The sequence below is a fragment of the Xiphophorus couchianus genome, chromosome 20 (assembly GCF_001444195.1).
Source record: "Xiphophorus couchianus chromosome 20, X_couchianus-1.0, whole genome shotgun sequence".
Taxonomy (NCBI): Eukaryota; Metazoa; Chordata; class Actinopteri; order Cyprinodontiformes; family Poeciliidae; genus Xiphophorus; species Xiphophorus couchianus.
Genome location: NC_040247.1, coordinates 10887030 through 10911035, shown reverse-complemented (window position 1 = coordinate 10911035; position 24006 = coordinate 10887030). Strand labels below are relative to the sequence as shown.

Sequence of the window (24006 nt, the reverse complement as noted above, 5' to 3'; positions counted from 1 at the left end):
AGAAAGTATGGCGCCCACCGTAAGAAAGGCTTGCAGTGTTCAATTATGCTGCATAACTGACCAGTACAGTATTGCGAGGTAATGCAAAAGTATTGCGAGGGAACGCAAATGTTTTGCGAGGTAACGCAAAAGTTTTGCGAGGGAACGCAAAAGAAAAAAAATTCCCCATGTCCCCTAGAGGGCTCCGTACAGATGCAGTGATGTTTCTGTAAATACATTTTGTGATTATTTTTCTGCTAGCAGATATCTCCTAGTTTAGGTGAGTAGGTGTTTCTTTGTACATATCCTGATAGGTCAACTTCAGCTGAACAGCATGTTCTCCTATTTCTCTAACATTAGAGTGGTCACTTTGTCAAACAAAACAAATTCCCAAATTACTTATTAAAAGTTGATTAGTTAAAATATAAGCATTACACAAACTTAAGTCACATTTACTTTATTTCACTATTTTGACTTACTTAGAGTTTTTAAAGATGTTGTGAAAGTAGCAGCTTATCAAAGATTTTATGTCCATCTTTGGATTTTAAGTTGCATTTCATTTGACAAGAAAGCCAGATTATGCATTTCAGAATGACTCACCAAATTTACTGTATTATACCTACAAGTTATAAAAGCAGTAAAATTTGCCAAATGTTGTAATCAGCAACCAGGACACCTACTTTCAGGAATAAGAGGTGAATATATATATATATATATATATATATATATATATATAAAGGATTTTATGCATCCAAATACAGTTTGATTTAGTGAACTAGAAACCATCAGGAGTGCAAGGAACCATTTAATTTCTGCAATTTTTACAGCATTTTACACAAAGGGCAGTTTTTTTCACTTGGAACGTGGTGATTCTGATATCCGAGTATAATCCGCCATTATACTCCTTCCGCATTGTAACAGCGACAGGAAACAATCAAAATTAAAATTTTATGTCTGTGTTGTGTTTAACCTGAAAGAGTTAACTTCTAAAATTATACTAGTTATTGTAGTAATTGCTTTTTAAAAATGAGAAACTCTATAATAAAAATTTTTAAAATCAAATGTAAGTTAGCATGGTAGAAATAAAATCCAGCAGGATTTTATGCTGGTCGTGTTGGTCAACTCTGAGCCCCACAGAGCTGAAGGCTCTGTCTTTATTTTAAGTTTTATGTTTATGATATTTTTTATTTAAAAGTATCATAATATCAGTAATATCAGGTAATACTCAGCTGCACCTTGAGCTCTGAGGTTGGCCAGCTCCTCAGTCAGAGAATCATAGCTGTCCTCCAGCCGTCTCTTCTTGAGCTCCACAGTCTGCATGCAGTCCATCAGAGAGCGAATCTTTGCCTCATGCTGAAAGTCACAACATGAATCACAAAGTTTAAAGATGAATAGAAAACCCCAAACCTTTACCCATGAGAACCCTGCACAAAAGATGAGAATTCTCTTTCTAAGCTGAATGAATGTACTGACATTAAATATTTATGAGCCCCGGTCATTAGGGAATTTAGTTTAAACACCAAAGATAGTAAAAATTTACCTCCTGATGCCTGAAAGCAGCCTCAGTCACAGACAGAATATAAAATATGCCACACTTTAGAATCAGGACTACATGCACAAATAAGGGTGAGATCTAAAAAGCATCTGAAATTTCCGCAAACAAGTAAAAATGCTACAAAGCATGAATTGCCTTTCAATAGTAATTTAGTCCCCACAATGGCCCACTATGCTAAATGATAATTAAACTGATAGAAGAGTGTGCTTGAAAGATAATGACGATGATCATCGGTAATGTGCTATTTGAGGTTCTAATATCTGTTCTCCTCATTTTTTGACAATAACACAGTAACAGTATTTCTATGCCTGACACTCTTCTTTTCTCATCCGGATGTTCTTTGTTTCCTCGGTAACAAACAACAACTGATTCATTACTTTAGATCTGCACCTGTGAGATGAGGAGGTGGCATGACGACAGCTCTCTGCTTGTTTCCTCCATCTTTCGGCTGCATTCTGTTTGGAGGTTCTCCAGGTGTCGGCAGCGCTTCACCATGGACTTCACCTCTGACTTAATCTTGCTGATGTAGAGCCGAGCCACCGTAAACTCCTCCTCGATCGCACCAGTGATCTCCACAGGCTGGAGATAAATAAGACACACAACAGGAGAGGCTGTTGAAAAACTAGCAGAGTTGACGTTTTATCAAGATTGAGTGGTGACAATTTAAATACTGCTGGGAAATTATAGGAAGAAGTGGGGGAAGAGGAAAGACTTTTTCTGGCATCTTTTGCACATAAACATTTGATTAAGAGCATCATTTAGTAGATGCTGTGACTCAGCAGGTTAGGAGTGGAGTGTATAGGATTAGAGAACGGTACACATCAATCTAAATATCTCAGATCCTACGATTCTACTGCAAAGGTCCATAAATTGCTCTTTGTAAATAATTTTAGCATGTTTGAATCGTACTTCCACAAACATAATTTTGTCATGTTATATAACCATCAATTAATTAAAATCTATATTTTAGGGATTTTATGTGACAAACCACCATAATACAGAGTATCCTTGTGAATTGGAGGAAAATGCATACGTTTTTCAAAATGCTTTACAAATAAAAATATAAATGAGTGAGTAACTTTTTAAATATTCAAATTTTCTGAGAGGTACCTCTGCTGTTTTTCCTGTAAGGTCAATTTGAGTAGCTTCTTCCACATGATAAGCAATGACTAATATTTTCTGACAGACCTTTGAGGTCTATTATTTAGGGCATTAGAGTAAAAGGGCAATGTACTCGACTCTTTTCAGATTTTCATTGATATAAAGTTTTGAAAACCATTTATCAACTTTCTCTTAAAATCCACCAAAAATGCCTTTAGATTTGTAGTTTTAACACACTTTGTCCTCAAGAAACACAATAAAAAAGACAGGAAGTTCAAATATTCTGTTTTATAATAAAAATCAAGTCCATGTTAGCAGCCCCATCGTTATATTAATTTCTGTAGCAAGATCTAGTGATTACTCACGACTGAAAAGGTGACTCAGCATGTGGAAACAAACCTATTCAGGACAGGTATGTACTTCAGCAAATTCAAATCTACTCTTCCATTTCACAAACTTAAAGAACATAATTTTTGTATGGAGATGCCAATAACATGGTATTCTAAATGCAGTAAGATTCAACATATCTTGCAAAAGCCCTCATTTGAGCCATAAATACGGTCGTTTTGTTTCTCACCAGCTTGATTTCCCGGCTTCCAACTATAGTGCTGAACTCGCGCAGGTCCCTCATGAGGCCGTTGAGAACCTCAGCGATGCGTTTTCTTTGGTGGCTGCTCACCTCCTGGATGCGGGACAGTTCTGCCTCTAAAGCCCTGAGGTGAGCCTGTTGGAAGAGACGAGGGATGTGGAGGCAGTGGGTGCAAATAGAGGACATGTGCTTGAGAAAAAGGATTTCATTGAAGAAAAACATAAACAGACAGGAACTTTTTAAAGTTTACCTTTTTAAACTTTTATCTATCTTCTACATTTCATCTCTATTCCAGCTCTCAAAGAACTTAAAGAAGTGCAGATTTGCATTAATTTAACTTGAAGGCAGAAGGATTTACATCCTTAGAGAAGCTCTTATATAACCTTCACTTATTTGCATACTGTTAATTCATTACTTTAGATCTGCACCTGTGAGATGGTTATATGATTGATGTGATCAAGGTTGTCGTCATAAGGATTTATATAGTTTGCGTTTTTGAACTGTGAGATACTTCTTACTTTCTAGAATTTGGTGATTAAAGTTTCTACTCATCTGCTTTACCAGAAGGTTTGCATGTTTGAGGGATCTTGCTTGGGTTGTTTGAAGAAAGCAAATAAATCTCTTCAATCTGATTCTGTATGTGAATCTCCTTCACTCTCCTGGTAGATTGAATTCAAACACCTTCATCAAGCATCTCCTGAACCTCCCTGACTTAGAAAAAAAAGTATTTGAATATGTGAAACACAACCTAGCTATCACTTGATGCCAACATTTATCAGTCTGGTGTGCTCTCTCTCTTTCTCCATCTGTTGAGATGCAAAAAATATCCATGTGCCAAGCATAAACAGCAAACGTTGCCAGGCAGTGTTAAACAGATGCTTCATTCCTAAAATACAGAAAAAAATGAAATATTGCCAGCAATGTTTGTCAGCAAACCTGATGTTTTATTATTTATGTGAGTTCAAATGATTCATGAAAGTGTGAAAATATCCCTGTATTCATGCAATATCCAGCTCTTTAGAGAACACTTGGTCCTACACTTTAAATGCAGAGAACATTCATTGCAAAAATATTCAGCCTTCACCTTTTCCTCATTTTGATACACAGCAACTTCAAATGTCCATGTATTTCACTGGGATTTTTTTAGAATAACTCAACACAAAGTAATGCATAATTGTGGATGTAAAATTGCACACAAAATTTTAAACCTTTTATTTTAACAGAAAATAGTAGTGGAATACAATTTCACACCACACATTTCAGATATTTATTTGTAAGATAATTTTATAAGCATGCATTTCTGTGTATGGTTGTGTTGCCCTATGATGGGTTGGAAAACTGTCTGGGGTGAATCTGAAGGATATTATCTGAACTGGCTCAAATAAAAGGTCCTCCATGTTTTATTGTTGTTGTTGTTTTTTTTTGTTTTTTTTCTATATAAGGTGCATTTTTATAACTGGCATTTAATCAGGAAGAACAAAGACTGGACTAAACTATCCAAACAACAGCTGATCTGATTTCACTTGACATTAGCAAAGAAACTGCAAATGACTGCACGTTTGAACTGTACATCATTTACATGATTCATAATAGCACCAAAACTTAACTTATGTCACAGAATTATGTATTTCAAAATGTTGATTATGATGATTATGACCTAATGTAATAAGAATGAACCAGTAAGTTTTTCCAGAAAATTTCTGAATTATATAGGAAAGAAAAAAGAAACTTAATAGAGAAATGTTGGTTGTGCACTATACTGTATACACAGTCAATATTTGTTTGGGGCTATTTTTAAATTTCTGCATCCTGTGATTTTCTACAGCCTCCGGCTCTGCTGCAGTGTCAATAAAGCCCTGGTTGCTTTAATAACAGCTTCAGCTCATCAGTATTGTTGAGTCTGGTTCCTCTCATCTTTCTTCTTGACACAGTTCAGCTTAAGCCAGCTTGCAGACTAATCAAACACAGTAATATTATGATTAAAACAGGTACTGGTGCTTTTTGACAGCATGGGAAGGCGCCGAGTCCTTCTAGCAAATGAAATCTGAATTTCCATAAAGCTTGTCAGTGGAAGGAAACTTGAAATGGTCTAAAATTTCCAGCTTATATGTCGGCGTTGACAACATGTCCTGGATTAGTCTGTGTGAGGCAGCTCTTGAAACTCTGACTCTAGGCCTTGTTAATCTTCCCACAAAATTCTTGAATAGATTTTGTTTCTCAATCCTCTTAAGGCTGTTGTTATCCTTGTTACTTGTGGACCTTTCTCTACCATGCTTGTTCTCTCCAGCCAGCTTTCATTTAATAATGCCTGGATACAGCAGTCTGTGAAAAGCCACCTTGTTCAGCATTGACCTTTTCTGGCTCCCACTTTGTGAGGCGCTTCAATGACTGTCTGCAAGAAAACTGTCTCAGCATTCCTCCCCAGCAGTGTGGAGGTTATCACATGGCTATTTTGTATCATTTTTCAAAATAAATAACTGTTACTGATGTTATGTACAGTACTTTCAAATTTTTGAGAAATATACTTTGAAGTTTTCATTGACTATAAACCATAATTTGTCTAAACTATCAGTAATAAACTGTAATTAATCTATTTTATTTACTGAATTGAATAATATAAACTATTATTTTTTTCAAATATATTATTGTTCCTGATGCCTTGCTCGTACAGCAAGATTTTAAAATTCTCAGTTGATTTTCATACCTTGAGAGGCCCTACACATAACTAATCATAGGTTTAAAAGGTTTGGTCCAACAATGTGTGGTGCAGAGCCATTCATCAAAGACAACACACCCCACACAAACACACACACTCTCGAACATTCAAATGTCAGACAGCAAATTCAGCAAAATCTCATGAGAACAAATATAAGTTCAGAGTTCACAAACATGACCAACAAGTAAGATGCAATGGAGACAGATTGTGCACTATTTTTTAGCACCATCAGTTGTTTTGTCATCTTTGTCTTTGATTCCTCTCTGTGATTTTTTCACCTCACTTTCTGACTCTCTACACATCACATTTAACATGCGATATGTTTGTCCTCAGGGAACACCTCACAACATATTGAATATCCCCGATTTAACATTAGAGCGTTCACGGACTCCTTCTGAGTAGACAAGGTCACTCTTAACACACCAGACAGCAGAAATATTTCCTAAGATTATCTTAAGAGTCATCATGATAATCGGGACATTTATAAGATTGTTGAAATGGAAAGATCAAGTGAAAACTTGGCATGATTATTTTATTATGTGAACCAGGTTTAACTAAGAATAAGCACATGTGAAAACAAGGGCATATCTCTGCTTAATACAATGGAAAGAGTACCTCCTGTTTACAAAATACACTGACTCACATTCACTTTTTTCCATCTTTTTCTGAATAAATTCAGTTGTTAATGTCTTGCATTGCTTTATCAACCACATTTTGCTTGCTCTTTTTCTGCCTGCCGACTAGGCGGCTTACAAGCTGTGAGGTGAGGAGTCTCTCTCTTCAGTTGTATGAAAAACACATACCAGATATATTTATGTGTTTCTATCTATAGCAATTAATTACTGCAAAGGGTTTGTTGCTGTTAGCAGCTTACAACACAAGCGTGTGAGTAAGTAAAAATAAACTGACTTTATTTACCAATTACACACTACTTAGTCGAGGTGGGTGCATACCATTCATACTTGACTTAAACAAAATATTGTGAATCTATACAGGCCGATGCTCCTTTAAAAAGCAGCATGCCATCTACTCAACCCGATGTTATACCAATCACCATGCAAATGGTGAAAATCCACAATCTCGGCTGTTTAGTCTTCATCTCCCCCATTAACGCAACGTTGTTATCCTTTAAAGGTCACCTCTCCAGGCAAACTTCAACTTATGAGCACATGGCAGTAAATCATTAACCCCAGATTATTTCTTCATGAATAAATAAAAAGAATGAAGATGGAAAGGGTAATAAAACTATTCAGCTTATCTAAAGAAAGATTTATGAAAAGATAGTCAAGAGAAGTCTGTTGAAGTGATGGATAGAGTAAATGAAACTGATAGAAAAGAGCTTAAGTGGCTAGATGGATGAAAGAATGCATCAAGGAGCGCATGAATTCAGTGACATTGAGCGATGGCCACATGCAGAGCAAAAGAGGAGTTTTAACTGAAGAAAACCAAAGAGACGGTCAAATGACAGAGGTTTGCCACTAAGTCATGCTTTTTATATCAGCGCAGCAAAATTTCAGCCATAGATGCGGAATGAAGCTGAGGAAAAGCTTTGTCACTGTGAAGTAAAGTAATTTTTATGCCATGTATTCATCTATCAGACTGCTGGCAGACGTTCCTGTGAAGGCTCCCTGTCAGCTGAGAGGTATCGACAGAGCACAGTGTAAAGGAGAAGTTGTGCTAAGTGAAATGATTGGGGACAAATTGCAGTGCCAGCTGAGTTTGAACTAAACTGCACACAGTGTCGTTATGTTGTCAGCTCCTTTCATCAGTTCTTGGATTGGTTTCTGAGAAAGTCAGGGATAGATGTGATGGCCGTCTGGCAGACTGTAAAACAGTATGAAATATTGAAGAGGCTTTAACACGCCGGCGAAGAGTTCACTCGGTTCACAAAGTAGGTCATAATAACTGAATTAAGGCTTTGCTTCCTCTGCTGGACCACTCTATTGACATTAATGTTTGCTCTTCACTTGAGGTGCCTTCCTATTTTATAATCCACACTTTCATCTTAATTAAGTCACATTAAACCTGCTAAGAAAATACTTTTGAATGTCTTCTTTCATTTGTCTCATGTTTTATTCTATTTTATACATGTGTTTATCTGTGATGTAGCTATTTCACAAAAAAAATCAGCTGTTCTAACTTGTAAAAAATTGCTTTAAAAAACTGAAAACCAAGAGTAAGTTAGAAAATAAGGCATTTATTTTAATTTCACGGCTTATGACAGATTTACATCACTATGCCAACCACATATTGCTGAAAGTCCAGACAAATCAGAGAAGTGATTTGCTTGTTATGTTTTTCTTAGCATTTTTTTCCATGAAGTTAAAGAAATGTACTAAAATCAACTTGAAACATACATCAGCTCCTGCAGTGATGAGCTACCAAAGCTTTTTCATGTACATTGAAAAATGGTAGTGGTGGTATCTGCTGCTTTACCGTTTTGGATCTTGAACACTGGCCATAATTGAGAAAGCCTTAAATTCACTTCACCACCAGAAAATGCCAAAGTAAGAGTAGTTCAAGACCTAAAAATCAAGCTCACTTGAGCTTTGTAGCAGGTTAATCATAATAATTTTAATGTTTATAATTTTGATTATAAACTAAAATATAATTTTAAAAGTTTACCGCCTCTTACCATGGCTGGCATGCATGTGGTTTCAAATCATTTAACTCTGTTAGGGACCTTCCTCAGAAGATTAAGACTTTTAAACCAGACATTTACTGCATGTGAGGGAATGTCTCTATAAACAGAGCTGTCTGTGTGAATATCTAAATTTTGTTTTACTTCAATAAAGTAAGAAGCTCCATTAGAAATGTCATGTTGACTATAGCTGTACTGATCAACAGGCTGTCCAGGAGAGTCAGTAAGTGGCCTTTTTGGTTGCACTTGATAGCGTTTTCAGATATCCAGGATGGATGTTAACTCTTAGGAGTGTTTTTGTTTTTCAATTTAAATTGTTTCATGGTTGCTGGTGTCATAATTTATCTCTTGTCTTTGTTTACTTTTGAAATTTCATTTCCTCAATATCTGTTTAACTTCATTCAGGAATTTCACAATATATATTCAGTAAGTGACTTCATGACAGATTTATTCCCGCAACATCCCTTTTCGACTTTGCAGGATGAAATACTTGCAACAACACCATTAGAAACTCAGACTCACCATCTTCTTTCCAAGTTCTTCAGCCAGCACCTTGTTCTTCATGCTTTTCTCCTCGACCTCCAGGCTTTTCTGGTCGAAGTTTACAGCCAACTCCTCCAGAGCCTGAAGCACCTCCTTCACCTCAGTCTTAGCAGACTCATTTTCCGCTTGCAGCCTGCCGAGTTCTGACTGCACCTTCTCGCTGTCTCCCCTGGACGAAGCTAAAAGCTGAAAGGTAAAGAGGTTTAACTACATATAAGAGCTCCATAAAAGAAAAAAAAAGAAAATATATATATATATATAGAAATAAAACAGACAAAATGCAAAGGATTACTTTTTAACAAAACAAAACAGCCTTTCTTCTAGAAAAAATAAATGTCTTTACAAGACTGCAACGAAATGCAGGTGAACAAATTATTCCTATTTAAAGTATTCACCTCAGAATATCACTGCACAAAGACAGAGGTCATTTTATTTTGCCACCAGCTTTTGCTATTCTGCTGCAGCCCACTGAGAGTCATCTCCCTGAATGATGTGTCATAAAATGTAGATGCTGCTCCTCCTGAGTTTTCAGTATATTTACACAAGCTCAAAGCCTTTGTTTGGACAAATGGTCATTATGCTGCAAAGTTTCTGATTTGGTAGCTACAGTTATGGCAACTCAGCTCACCGTAGGGCTCTTAAGGGACATAAATGTCCAAATCTAGAAAATGTGGATTCTACTTTTTTTTTGAGTGGAATCCTCTCAATATATTAACTATCTTTCTCATTCTTTCCTTGCTAGATTCTCCAGTTCCCCTGTTTTCCCCTCTGGTTCTATGTTGGTTAGCCTACTGGGTCTCAGCCTGTGATGGTCCGATGCCTTTTATTTATCTTCAGATTTGTTTTGATACTCCTGGACTGACAGCTCTAAGTTTCTGTTTTTACTCATTAAAGTTTCTGCTTCACCAAACTGGTCCTTATCTAACCTAAAAATGCCAACAGTATGAGGTTAGCAAAGTAATGATTTTCTGAGCCATGTTATTTGCTGGTGTTGCTCCACCGATGTGTCCACAGACACAGTTGTCGTTTTTTTCTTATCCAGCAGGACTTGGCCCTCAGGGGAAAAGTACCAATGCCAGTTTTATGATTGTGGTTTCGGTGTTTTTTATTAGCTAGAAAACTGGCCTGTACCCTAAAAAGAATCTATGGGATGCAGGAAGGTGAGACACCAGATCCAACAATGCAGATGAGCAGAAGGCTGCCATCAAAGCAACCTGAATTTAACACCTAAGGAGACCTAAAGGCTGATCCTCTCCATGCTATGTTGCATTGATGCAGCAATTTGTGCAAAGAAAGCTATGAGATTCACACTAATAATAATCTTTCTTTGCGATTAGTTGCTCTAAAATCTTTAGAATCTATGTAACTAATTAATCAAAATTTAGTCATCAATGTTCCAGCCCTGAAAATGTCTCGTAAGTTATTTCCTTCTTTACTTATTGGCAAAAAATAATTTACTGGCTGAAAAAGCAACTAACTTAAAAACATTTTGTAATTGAAGAAAAATTAACTCCAAGGAGTTCACGGCGAGCAGCAGCCTTTCATCTGTGTTTCCACTGGAGTTTAAAAAGGTTATGTTTTAAACTCCAGTTAGCATAAATATACTTACTGATCAGCAGCCTCAGTCTCATTTACTCTATCTCCTTTTTGGCAGCAGAAATGTGTTGTTTTTCCAGCTCATTCATATCAAGGGCAGGATGGTAAACCCTGTCACAGCTGACTTCTGCTTGAACTGTGATTCACGTTGGCATGCTCATAGAAACAACGGCCCACTGTGAGACGTTTAAAGCAAACCGATGAAAGGATGTAAAAACCAAGATCTTTTACCTCCTCTTGGTCGAGCATCTGCTCCTTCAGCTTCTCTACCATCTGGCTCTGGTGGTTGATCTCATCGTCCTTCAGTGGAATAGAAACAGTTAATTTGTATGTTTTTATGACTGTACACCAGAATCTTCTGGGCTCAGTGTGTGAACACAAGCATGCATTTACAACTTGGGCTCAAAGTTGTAAATACAGCCTTGGGTTTTAAAAAGTAATTTAAAAAACAAAGTGTTTCTAGATGTGTTATGGATAAATAAAATAAAATGAAGCCTTTTAATACAGAGTGTAATATTAGAAACACATGGCTGTTTGGTTGTTTTTTCTTTGTATCAAAGTTCAGAGATCGTCTGAACTGGACATTCCTAATTTCTTTTAGTTCTTGTTTCCAAGAAACCAAACTTTCTTGCAATCTTCAAAGGTGATGCTGATTTTCTCAGCAATATAATTTGCTTTATCAAAGTTACTAACCATTGTAGCAAATGGTACAGTGTTGGTAGAAAAGAGCAAAAGAAGACCTTAAAGGTTGAATAGTAAGGCCTGAGACAAAGTGAAAGATGCATAATTAATGTCACTTTCAGAAGCATTGTTTTTTATTATTTAACGCAAAGAAATTGCCAGAAATTTCATATCTTTAAGACCACAAAGAGCCAAAATAGGATGTCTGTTTTGTGTAGACACAACAAATCTCTTCAGTTTGAGACATTTTTATTTCAGAATAAATCATAAAAAAGAGTTGGGTGACTTCCTAAAGGAATATGTGAAATGGTGGGGAGAGAAGCAGTAAGTGTAAAAAACAAGAAAAATACTTAAAAGACCTAACTCAAAAAGCCTGATGAAGTTTTGATCAAGGCTGTTTTAGAAGTCAGGTTTCTTGGAAAGAAAACTTTGTAGAAGTGAAAGAGAGGAACTAAATTCAGGAGTTTAGCACAGTATGGGATGTATATCGGAAAAAAACAACATGTAAACATCATGTACTTTATACAGAAAAGTGCAAGAGGGAAGAAAAAAATATAAATTAACTCAAAAATATTGGCGAAAACCATAAGTGTTGAACTTCAAACTAGACTCTACAAACTGTAAAATGCAATGAAAGAAAAATATGTTAATTTAAGACTTAGCTTTTCAAAATAAATGACACCTTTTTTGCCTCAGTGATATCCTTCACTAATAGCTGCTACTGTAAATAAATCACCCCTTAAATGTTCTTCTAAATAATGCATGTATAATGTACTCTGTGTAGCTGCATGCATGTTACTGCATCTCACACAAGGTGTGTAATCAGCTCTGCATTCATTCCCAGACAATCCTCTTGCTGCAGTCGTCACCTTATCATCCAGCTGCTTGTACAGCTTGCGGATCTCTTCCTCATATTTATGCCGCTCTTCCTCTGAGATGTGAACCACAATGGATGACGCTAAGGAGTAAGGGCTGCAAGGAGTGCAGGGGGTGCATGGGCTGCATAATTCAAGAGTTGGCTCTTCAAAATCCAGAGGCACGAAGGGGGCATCCTCCGATCCATCACCCAGCTGCCCCAGCACAACATCATTCTCGCCTATAGAGACAGAAGGAAAATATTTTTTGTCATTGAACTGCCCTTCTCCTTCTCTCAACCAATGAATGCATAAAATGGGATTATGAGGTTTATCTTATTCGTGTTTCCTCTGAATCCAATCAATTCAAATGTGAGATTTAAAATGGTTCCGTGTCAAGGGGAGGCATCTTCCTCAACACTGTCACCTAGCATTAGCTCAGTTGACACAGTCATGATATTAATGAGAGAAAATGTCATGTGCTCTTTTTGCACAACATTGTTAGCTATCAGGATGTACAAGATAAACTCTGATTTGGTGCAAAAGCTAATCTAAGTCTGTCACAAATCTCAGAGGGAGAGGAGGACCTAATAGGAAATACAAGTTTATCTTTCCATTCAAGCTTAATGATCATTTTCAAGATTCAAGTTTTCTTAACAGAAAAACAGGAAGCTCAATAAGAGTATTGAAATAGCTGTAGGTATTTTGTCATGTCATGTAGTTATGTAATTTCTTTATAAATTATTATACAAGTTACATCTTTAAATTGAGATATTGTTCATTTTCTAACCATATTTTAGTAAAATACACCCTGATATAAAACAAAGAAAGCAAATTGTTGAACTGTAATATCAATGAAAAACTCAAAAAGAATTATCTTTGTTTGTTTTATAATATTTCATATAAATATAAATCTATACTAGTGTCAAAACTGAATATTTTGAAGCTTTGAGTCACTTATGCAATGAAAAGGAAGACAGCAGGGTTATTTTGCATCTATATATAGATGTAAAAAAATATATATATATATATTTTTTTTTTTATTTTAAGTCTAGAGCTGTTTTCTGTGAGTCACAGTTTAAATGTTAGTCAGATCAGCTCCTGTCTGTGAGGATTTACTATAGTTGAAGTGAAGGTCTATTTAAATATACTTTGATGTTATATTCCTTAACACATAGTTCAACAGTCTCCCTGTTTAATATGTTCTTGCTTAACATACACACAAGGAACTCATTATATGTTTACTCAGGTCCGTCGAATCAGATGAGTAAAGGCTGTGGGGAAACATTGTTTGTTTTTAATCATGTTTCACATGCACTTTATCTTGTCTGCAATGAAAAGGTAATCTACAGGAAGCTGAAACCAGATAAATGTAAAACAAATTCGCAAGCAATTATAGAGATGCAGATCTAAGGGAAAAAAGAGGAGGACACGTTTTCCACTTTTACTATCGAGCCAAAAACATTCTTTTTATTGATTGTTGTTAGAGCTAGCCAGACCAGACTGAGCCATGTTCTCGTTAGTTGTTGTAAGTTTTCACTTTTGGGGGAACTTCCATAAAAATCTATAGGGACAATTCTTGATTCTGTTGTATTTCTATATGTCAATTTTATTAATCCAGTCAGTACATTTTGCATTTTATTAAGTTGTAATTGCAGGTATTGTAATTACTAAGTTTTACTTGCTAAGTTGTAATTCTTCTGTCTTTGTCTTGTTCTTTCATTCTTCTACTGAGGGATATGAAACATTTCTCAAGGACTGGTGTCCTGCATGCAGAAGATAAATACCTGCACACATTCACTTAAATGAGCAACAAAATCCTTCAGAATTTGGGGGACAGGCATTGTGCTGAGACACAAATGAGAATATTCATAATATTGGTCTACTTTTTTGAGAACTGTGACCTTAAAAATGTTTTTTATGTATATAACAAATTTGAGCTGAACTCGGCTCTCTCAGGCATCGTTAAACTGTGCTCTACTCATGAGTAAGGGCTCTATAAACTGACTTTTAGAGTTAACTGTAGCAGTTATGTGCAAAAAATCAAGAAGATTTTCCCCTGAAAGAGAGAGTTATTGATAATATGTATGCAGTGTAAATGGTTAATGAAAAAAAAAATTGATAGTACCTTTGCAGTCACATATATAGAACCCGATCACTCAAATCGCTTCATGTATTGCTGAACTTAGCACTGGGAGTACTGGGAGAAGACAAGGGAGATTTTTTTTTTTTTCAAAAATTATCTGTCTCATACTACTACTGTTTCAAACCGTGTGAAAGAATTTGAGGTTTATAATCCAGAATTCTGCTGAAAACACTTCTACTGGGATTAAGGTGTTTTCTTTGTACTGGATGATTAAAACTTGACCAAGTTTTAATCATCTTAGTCAAAAACTTGACTAAGTACACTTTGCACTGGTCAGTACAAAGTATACTTAGTCACGTTTTTGACTAAGTATACTTTGTACTGACCAGTGCAAAGTGTTTTCTTTGTACTGGATGATTAAAACTTGACTAACTTGGATTTGACACTCCACTCTGGTAGAGACTCTGCTTTCAGAAATGCAAACTGAGTAAATATTCCTGTTTGAGACAGTTATTTCCTTTGGGCCAGTCTTGATTAAAGAGCTCAGTAATGTAGTGCAGAATGGAGGTCAACAGCATTCACCTACGAGAGTCCCAAGTCAGAAATATGAAGCGGTGAAAAGACCTGTGGGAGGGAAATTGGGGTGAAGATTCTGTCAAAATGATCTATAAATTCTATGAATTGTAAATGCTATCCAGAGAAAGAGAGTCTGAGGAACAGTTAAGTGTGGAGCTACAGGATGCCATAAAAGAAATTATTTCTGCTCATGAATGTTCAATAAAGATGTGTTACGGTTCATTAAAATGCAGGTCAAATGCTGGGGGAGATTTTTTTGCAAAAAACAAAAGGCAGAAATTAGATTCATGGCTTGAATGTCAACTGATCACCAACACTGAGTGTACTGACATTTGAAAAGTCCAACAGATAGGAATAGATGCACATCACTGTGTGTGGGGGTGTGAAGAAAAGAAAATGCTGGTGTTTGTGTGTGTTGACATGTGAGAAAACCACTCTATGTTATGACTTTTCTGTGGAATAGGATGGTCAGGATATGATTAAAACATAAAGATTCATAAAGGAAATTCTGCTGCAATAATTTATCTGAGTACAATGCTATGAGAAATCCAATTACACAAAGTGTGCAAGTTTGAAGAAAAAAAAACAACTAACAGAGATAGCCAAAAAGCAGTGTTTATGTGTTTTGGGCATGAGTCCAACAAATTTGTTGGGCCGTTTTCCTCCTATATCTTCAATGGCAGGTATTCGAATTAGATCAAATAAGGTTAAATCTCCCCTTACGTGGAGGGAAAAGGATGCCTACGGGTTGGTGAAAAATTCATTCCTGTAAGTGAAAAGCCGTCCATGCATAAAAAGAGACAGGAACAGGGACATGTTCTGTAGTCATTCTTCTCCGCAGGGCTTTTTTCAGCACTTCCGCCAGGTTTTCATCAAGTCATATTCTTTAAATGGAAGACTGATTGAAGGTTCATCAGAAAAGTAGAGCTGGTTTTAAAAATGACTGCCTCAAGAATAAGACAATGTAGGGGAATAAAGAAAATGACTAATTGATAACATAGTAAATCTTATCTTCCGTCATTTAAATTGTTTTTAAGATATAAAAACATGTATTATTATTATTATATCATACCACAATAAAATATTTGAAAATGGATTGATTAAAATTTCAAGTGGATTTTAATCCATCCACTTGAGCTTAAGTGCTAAAGCCGAGTTCCTTTTTTGGGAAGTTAAACTTTAAAAGTTTAAAACTTTAAAACTTGGAAAAAGAAACTATTTGATCCCTTTCAAAAATACTTTATCAGGGGTCCTAGTCATTTTAGCTCTTTGTCATTTTGTAGTTTGGCAGCCTTTTGCTTGGACATTGTAGAGACACCATGTATTTTTTTAAGGTGATTTTCTATTAATGTATCCTAGTTTGCTGCTTAGAAACTAACATCCACCACCAGAAGGTTGCTTAGAGTTATTTTTGTTTGATCAAGGACCCCAAGTCTCTCGTATTTATGAAGAATCACTGAGCCCAAATAGAGTACAGAACAACAATCAATGAAGAGAAAATAATGCAAAATGTAATATATTTTTTCAATTATATCCTATTTAATATGTTATACATCTTAAGAATCTACAACAGAAACCAAATGTATATATAGTCTGTTTTTCTCCTCAGTTTTTAACTCAATTATCCTGTTTTAGGTCAGTCAGAATCACCACAATTATTTTTAGCTGCTAAATGCCAGAGTAATGAGGGGGATTTTTTTAACCATATTTAAAATCGGAAACTACGCACATTAAAATTATTCTGCCTCTAACACGTTGTGAAAGCACAAATGATGCCATGACTTAATAGGATGTTTAGTTAACTGGAGGCAAATCTGTGGTTTTATTTTAAGGCGTTGAAGGAAATTCTTCCATGTGTGATAAAAATCAGTCAAGATATCAGGAAGAGGACTGTATATTTTCTAATGATCCTGTCATGGTCTTCTGTAAGGAAATTGGGTTCAATGTTTTCAATTAATTTGGTCAGCAGTAGGTTGCCAAATTCAATATACTGTATAAAGTTTTGTGTTTGGATATACTTATACTAAATTTAAATCTCAGTCAAGCTGAAGGGCCAAAACTATTCCATGAAGTCACTGTCATTTGCTTGGCTGAAAATATCAACATTTTACAATTTTTACATGAGACACAAACGCACAAGCAGCCATTTTTACTTTTTTGTATACATATGTACAAATCATGATCAGTGGAAGCATTACCATTCCTCCAGCGATTCAGCTCAGCTTCAAGTCTTTGTATAGTTTCCTTCATCGATCTGTTCTTCTCTTTCTCCTTCTCGTACTTCTTCTTCCACTGCTCCGCTGTGAGCTCCAGATTCACTGTGACGGTATTTCTAATGGTCTTGGCTCTAATTAGAGGGGAGCGTGGAGAAGGAAAGGGCATCACAGACAGGAAAGGAGAGAGTGAGGAGCAAAGAGGTTGAAGGGACAAGGGACAGTAAAAAGAGAGGAACAACAAAGTGTGAGGGAACAGAGAAAATGTCTGCCTGCACAGTGAAAATTAGCTTGCATCTCATTAATTGGTATGCAAATTGGCTATGTGCAAACAGTGTTTGGTGTGCATAGTGTGTGTGAGGGAGCAACAGAGGACAAATATTTCACACTGCATGAAATATTTACAATGAATCAATGCTATTATGAAAATCTTAAAAAGATTGAGTATGTTATTCTGCTGCTAGCACAAATAAAAGGCATTATTGAGTGGAAGGATGTGCTATTACTTAATTTCACACCCCAGGAAGAAAACAGTGTGTTCTTATACAAGTACTTTCTACTGTTGGCCAAAGACAAACATCCTTTTCAGCTCATTTCTTTCCCAATTAGATCTTAGATAAAAGGGTATGTGAAGAGCAAACTGAAGATAATCAAACACATTGTTCTAGAAAAGTTCAATAATTAGCATAATCCTATGAGTTATTTGATTTGTATGCTTTTAATAAAGAGAAAGAGTCCAAATTCCTCATAGTAAATTAGTCTTTAGAATTAGATGTCATTTGAAAAAAACTTAAGAAAAAGACAAGAGATTAATTAGTTATTCATCTCTTCTGTTCTGCTTTTGTTCCTTTGTGAAAGACCAATTAAAAACTTGAAGTCACTCTAATCTTATTACTTACTGTTTCATTCAGATACCCCCATTCATGAATGTGATGTTAACTTAGGGCTTTTAATGATACATTCAACTCAATCTGTTTCCAGAGTGCTATGATGCAGTATACAATTAATCCCCGGGTAGATTTGTATTTCCAGTGAGTTTTTAATTTGAACAAACATGTTTCTTGTCATACTAAGAGGTTGGAGCAGCCCAGTTTGGAGTCTCAGCTGAAGCCAATGGATTAGGGTGGTGGCAGGAGGTCTTCCAGCCATTTATACTACTCTTACATTATTTTATTAAATTCTGTATAAATGTGGAGAAGATAAAGAAAAAAACAATACAGAATCTTGTGGACAGCCAACCAGACAGGACAAGAATGGGATCTATAAAATCTTCAACGTCATCTTAATTCAGCAGCTAAATGTGTGACATTTGGATCCCGGTGTGTGTTACTACAAAATGATAATCCCAAATGCACATCAAAAGTACTTTTGAAAAATTGTTGGACTATACTTAAAAGCAGGCTGCATGTCAGGAAACCAACCAATTTAAATAAACAATCCAGAAAAGTGGAAAATTATCCCGCCAGAATCATACAAAAGTGGCAACAAAAATTGTGGTGTTTTTTGCAGTTTACTGGGGGAAATTTATTCAATTAAATGTGGCGATGCATGCATGTATTTTAGCATGAAGAAATATGGATTAGAGGAAAAAACGACAATCAATGTGCAGGCCAAGAGAAAAGTTGGTATAACCCAGTTCAGTGAGTTGTGAAGCATCACAGGGTTTTGTTTTGATTTGCACAGCAGTGCACCAGTTCAGGACTACCAAACACAGAGATCCATGTTACCGTTGGCCAAACATCAGCGTGGATTTGGTCTCTGCATCATTGTAGCTGGATGGAGAGCAACAGATAAACATGGTGGTGCGGCAGTTCCCGCCCAGTGAGTCCTGCAGGATGCGAGTCATTTTGCTGTCACGGTAAGGCACATGGGATTTCTGCAAAGAGACAAAAGCAGGAGAGAAGAAAAGGAATTCAAGATTGAGAAAAAGACATCAAAACAGAGAAATGCAAAACAGCCCTTTTTTTGAAATATGAGTTTTTCACATGGGGGCGGGAGGGTAAGAAGAACATAAAATGCTGTTCTTTTGCAGCTGTGTTATTCAGAGTTGCACCAATTTAACCCTCTGAATGCATCCTTGAAGACTGTGTCCTTGCTCAGTGAATAGGAAATGAACACTCACATTTCTATCAGATTGAAACAACATTTCAGACTGTTAGCCTTTTTCCATATGGTTTATGAGGACTTCCCTGAGCCTTGAGCCTTACAATAAAACATAGTGAGTGTTCTAATTATAACAAGGAGGCTTGGAAGGACCACAGAGTGGATCAAATGGATCATAGTAGCAGCATATTAGTAGCATAGAGAGTGATAGATGAGAGGAACAGAAGGCCACCAAACGTGTCATTGCAGCACACCAGAAAGACGAATCAAACGCTTTCAGTAGTTTTACTCTTAGTATCAAAATTTTGCATTTCCTATTTATTTAACATTGTATTCCTCTGTACCTCAGCCATCCAGAAGGTCACTGTGTGACCAAGAGGTAATAGCTGGATAGAATAGAAACAAAATTATGTTTTCTGATCGAATGTAAATTAATAATAATTGTCTCTCGGTTCTGCTGGACAAGCATCCAGGCAGTTCTGCAGTGCTGTTCATCTTTGGACACAGTCAGAGTTTTACAGTTAACTAACAAGGAATTATGTTATATTCTAAATGAGCAAAATAAAATGATTAACTTCAGAATCAATTCAACATGTATTCACAGGCATTCAGACAATACTTCTTTTGAGCATAGCTTGCAAATAAAAGATGAAAGAGTCTCAGTTCATTGTTAAAAATTTAAAATTGTTTTAAATGAGCAAGTTAATTCCTGTAAAGTAATTATACAGGCTGTTATTATATGGCAATAAATACACATAAATTACAATCAGACTCACTGATAATAAAACAACTCCCATATTTAAGGAATTAATGTATTTCTAATTTAATAATTCAGACTAATTCATTGCAGCCAGGATACATATTCTTCCATTGACAAACATGAGTTATCTCTTCAAAACAAATAATTAACACGTCAAGCCTGAGGCAGCTGCTGATGGATTAAAGTGACTGAAGAGCTTTTCATTTCTCATCTTACCGTTCCTTCAGCCAAAGCAGAAATGACGTTCCCCAGAGCTGATAGCGACTTGTTGATGTTCTTGGCCTCATCCAGCACCGATCCCTCCGCACCTGTCTTACTGACCTGACACAAATACAAAAACATGGAGAAATTAGTTCATTAACTGTTTAATACAGGCAAATGAAATCTGTTTCTAATATAATTATCACTTGACAGTCTCCACACAACTTGTTTATTTTGGTTTTTATACAGTTTTCAGGCTGCCTCTTAGAAATAATTTTATTTATGAAGGCCCTTAAAATCCTTTGTTTCTGATTTTATGCAGCATTCAAGCATCTGAAGGAATTTTACGGAGTATCTGAGAGGAGCTAGCGATATCTGCTACAGACCATCTGGCTTTTATGTGATGCTTCATTATCTTTTGGTTTTAATATTTTTGTTTATTGTATTTTCTTGATAGATTGTCACACTTATTTTGCCTTTTAAACACTCCATCCCTAATGAACTTGTTCACAGTTTTTCCCACTGTAACCACAAATGTCCCTGTCTTTTAGTGGGATTTTATGTAATAAATTAGTACGAGAGCCTTCAGAAAACAGCTGTATTTGTACTGAGATTAAGTCAAACATGGATGGGCTCCAAGTACCAATTAGGTAACTTGGGAGGAAAGAACATGCTTTTATTTGCAGCTGTACGAGAAAACACAAGTCCAAGCAACACACTTCACATTTTATGTGTAAAAAATTTAAAACCATTAATGATTTTCTTCCCACTTCACAATCCTGCACAATTTTGTGTTATTTTACCACATAAATCCCTATAAAGTATTTATGACGTTAGTAATTGCAACATTACAAAATATGAGTGAATCCAAAGCTGATGATTACTTTTGTAAGGCACTCCACATAAAGTTGCTTTTCTTATTCTCACATGCATTTTCATATAACACTACCAATTAACGTGCTTGCAAAATTATTCATTTCCATGAAATACTTGCTTCAGTGTGTTTTATTCTGGTAAATAATATCTGATTATTAAGTCTATCAACTTAAAAAAAACAAAAAAACTTTATATGGCATTTAAGTCTGTTGTTAAATTTAATTTTATTAAGCATTTTCAGCAATTGGGCTCCAAATATATTTTCCACCAGCCATTTTGGTGGTAGCTGTAATGGTGCTTAAGTAAGTCTGACTGCCTTATAGATTAATTGATCAGTGGTATAAAAACCTTTATTGTCCTGGTATAACTACCGTGTTTTGATTGGTTGAAATCAATAAGGAACAGGAACCTAATGGGATGACTTTACAGAAAGTATACACATTTTGGTTTGCATTCATTTTCTAACGCCTGCTTGTTATAAAGAAACGCTACCAATAACAGCAGATCAACATGAGGAGACATCTGCTTCAGCCAGAATAGGATTCAATAGGACTCCATTAATAAATGCCTCATAAGATAAAGTATACACATATTTTATTCAGACAAAATAATCCATCTTTTCAGCATAGCTTTTTATAGACACCAAAATAACATGTGACATCGTTTTAGGACTAATTTCCCAATGAATTTAAAGACCAAATAAATAAATGAGTACAGTGTAAACTGCTAAGAAGGGAAGATGATGTGAGATGCAGCTGAATTTTCTGAAGATTTCTCCAAGACGGTCAGTCTTGAGTGTATTGTCAGGGGATCTAATTAGAGCTAGATGAAAAGAAACTTAATTACAAGAAAAATCTGCAGACTGTGAACGTTCTTCCATTTTAAGTCAGTTGATAACATTTTGTCCTCAACCTCCATAAATTGGTAGAACATAAATATTTCTTCATTGCCCCCCAGGGTTGACCAAGACAACAAACAGATGCACCATCAGCACTTAAATGCTACAAAACGCAGCCGTCAGCTTTTGTCAATTCCGTCCTATAGCTCTTTGCTGCTCTCAGTATACACTGTTACATTAGTCCCATAAACTCAAGACTATAAAAACAGGGTAGATCTTGGGGCTCCCCATAGATAGGGGTTGTTGATGGCTGATTATATTTGAATCAAAGGGCAATGACAATGGGGAAAGTTTGCAAACTTTCCCCATTTCTGGTTGCAGTTGTGAAGCTCCTTAAAGGGCTCCCCGCTCAAAACAAGCAGGAGCGGCTTTTTAAAAACAGTGAGAAGGTACCCATCCTACATTTAGCAAAAACAAGAAAACAAATAAAAAATTGAGAAGAGTAGAAATTAAGAAATTAAGACATTGGCAACTGATGCAGGTAATTTTAATTTAGCTAGAATAAAGTATGTTTGTTACTGTTTGTTCAGATAGCAGGGTAAAACTAAAAATAGCAAACTTTGACATGACTCCTCCTTTAGATTGAAATTGTATCCAGTTGTATCCATTTTTGTACCTTAGAATGTTTAGCTGTATAAATCATAGACAACAATTCCAGATAATGTACTACAAATGTGCATGGATGAAAGTCATTGTGTGCATATTTTATTCCCCAGCTATGTATCAAGTAGATTTTACGCTTCTGAAAAAAATTTTATTTATTCATGTGCTGGATTATTCTGCATGTATTCATGAAGAGTGATAAAACAGGCTTTGTCATATACTTTAATCTTCTTTTATGAACAATTTTAGTTGAGATAAGACAGTGCAAGTTCAGCATTCATGGCTTTGATTGATTATGCTGCATGTTTTATACTCTGTCTGCAGGACATGCCATGTTTCTTTGTTTGCCATATCAATTCAGTCATCATCTACCTCCAGTGCATCCACCCAATTAGACATTGAATCTGGCTTTCTTGAACCTGGAGGAAACAACATCAACACAATCAACCTCTTCAAGTGCCATTGACCCTGATTATACTACACTTATCCTTTGAGCTACAAAGGATTGAATCTCGACATTGGAATCTCTTTGTCTGGAGGACGTTCTTCCTGTGTATGTATGGGTTCTCTCTGGTACTCCCACTTTCTCCTATGCTATAATCCAGAAATCTGCAGGTTAAGTTAATGAATCTCTCTGAATTGTTCTTAGGAGTGAGTATGAAAGTTTGTTTCTGTGTTGCCCTATGAGACATGCTGATTGGAGATTCCTACTGTCCATTTTTGTTGGCATAATCCATTTGATCAAACAGAGATTAGTTTTTTTTTGCTAACAAAGTCGAAAAGTAGTTACCGTATGTTTAAAAGCAGACTTCTGTGTTTTACCTTAAATTTTTATCAGATTGTCACTGTGGCTTAATTATCTCAACAGGTTTAGTTTCAAGAAACACATTATCTAAAGGTCACTGTAAGTGATTGCGAAAAAGCTTAGTCTTTATTGTGAGTAACTAATGATTCATATGTCAAATGTGGTAGTGGTGTTAAAATTTATAAGATGGCATTTAAATTAACCTTTGTGACATTTTTAAATTTGGAGTTGTTTTGTTTTGGTCCACCTCTGCCTATTTGTTCACTTTAAAGCTACTTTCTGTTTCAATAAAGTGAAGATACTAACAGTAGGTAGAATATTTCCTGGTGATAACCTCTTGAGATCCCCGCCTCAATAAAACAGGAATGTTTCTTTTAATGTTTAAAATAAAAATCCTGCTTATTTCCTACCTTCTCACTCCCAGCAAGGTCAACCAGGTAGAGCTTCCCGCACAGTTTCTGCTCCGTCTCTACATTTTCTTGCTTGATGTTAATCAGGAAGATGCTGTGACTACGAGAACTATGCTCATTCATATCTAGGCAAAAATACAAAGAAGAACAAGGTCAAAGAGCATCGCCTTTATTCAGAGTTTTAATTAATTTCACTTCCTTTTCCACAAAAAGAATGAAG

General features: G+C 35.9%; 1 protein-coding gene across 3 annotated transcripts in view; it reads right to left on the bottom strand.

The window, feature by feature from the left end:
* Positions 1-24006, bottom strand: part of kif5ab (kinesin family member 5A, b) — an 89627-nt gene that overhangs the window by 25178 nt on the left and 40443 nt on the right. For all 3 annotated transcript variants that reach the window (XM_028003687.1, XM_028003688.1, XM_028003689.1), the window contains exons 8-17: positions 23787-23911; positions 20210-20314; positions 18858-19006; positions 17116-17264; positions 12271-12497; positions 10952-11020; positions 9104-9310; positions 3213-3359; positions 1925-2113; positions 1215-1332 (exon numbers count right to left, since the gene is read on the bottom strand). In XM_028003687.1, coding sequence (XP_027859488.1) covers positions 1215-1332; positions 1925-2113; positions 3213-3359; positions 9104-9310; positions 10952-11020; positions 12271-12497; positions 17116-17264; positions 18858-19006; positions 20210-20314; positions 23787-23911 — 1485 coding nt within the window. The remainder of the gene's footprint in view (positions 1-1214; positions 1333-1924; positions 2114-3212; positions 3360-9103; positions 9311-10951; positions 11021-12270; positions 12498-17115; positions 17265-18857; positions 19007-20209; positions 20315-23786; positions 23912-24006) is intronic.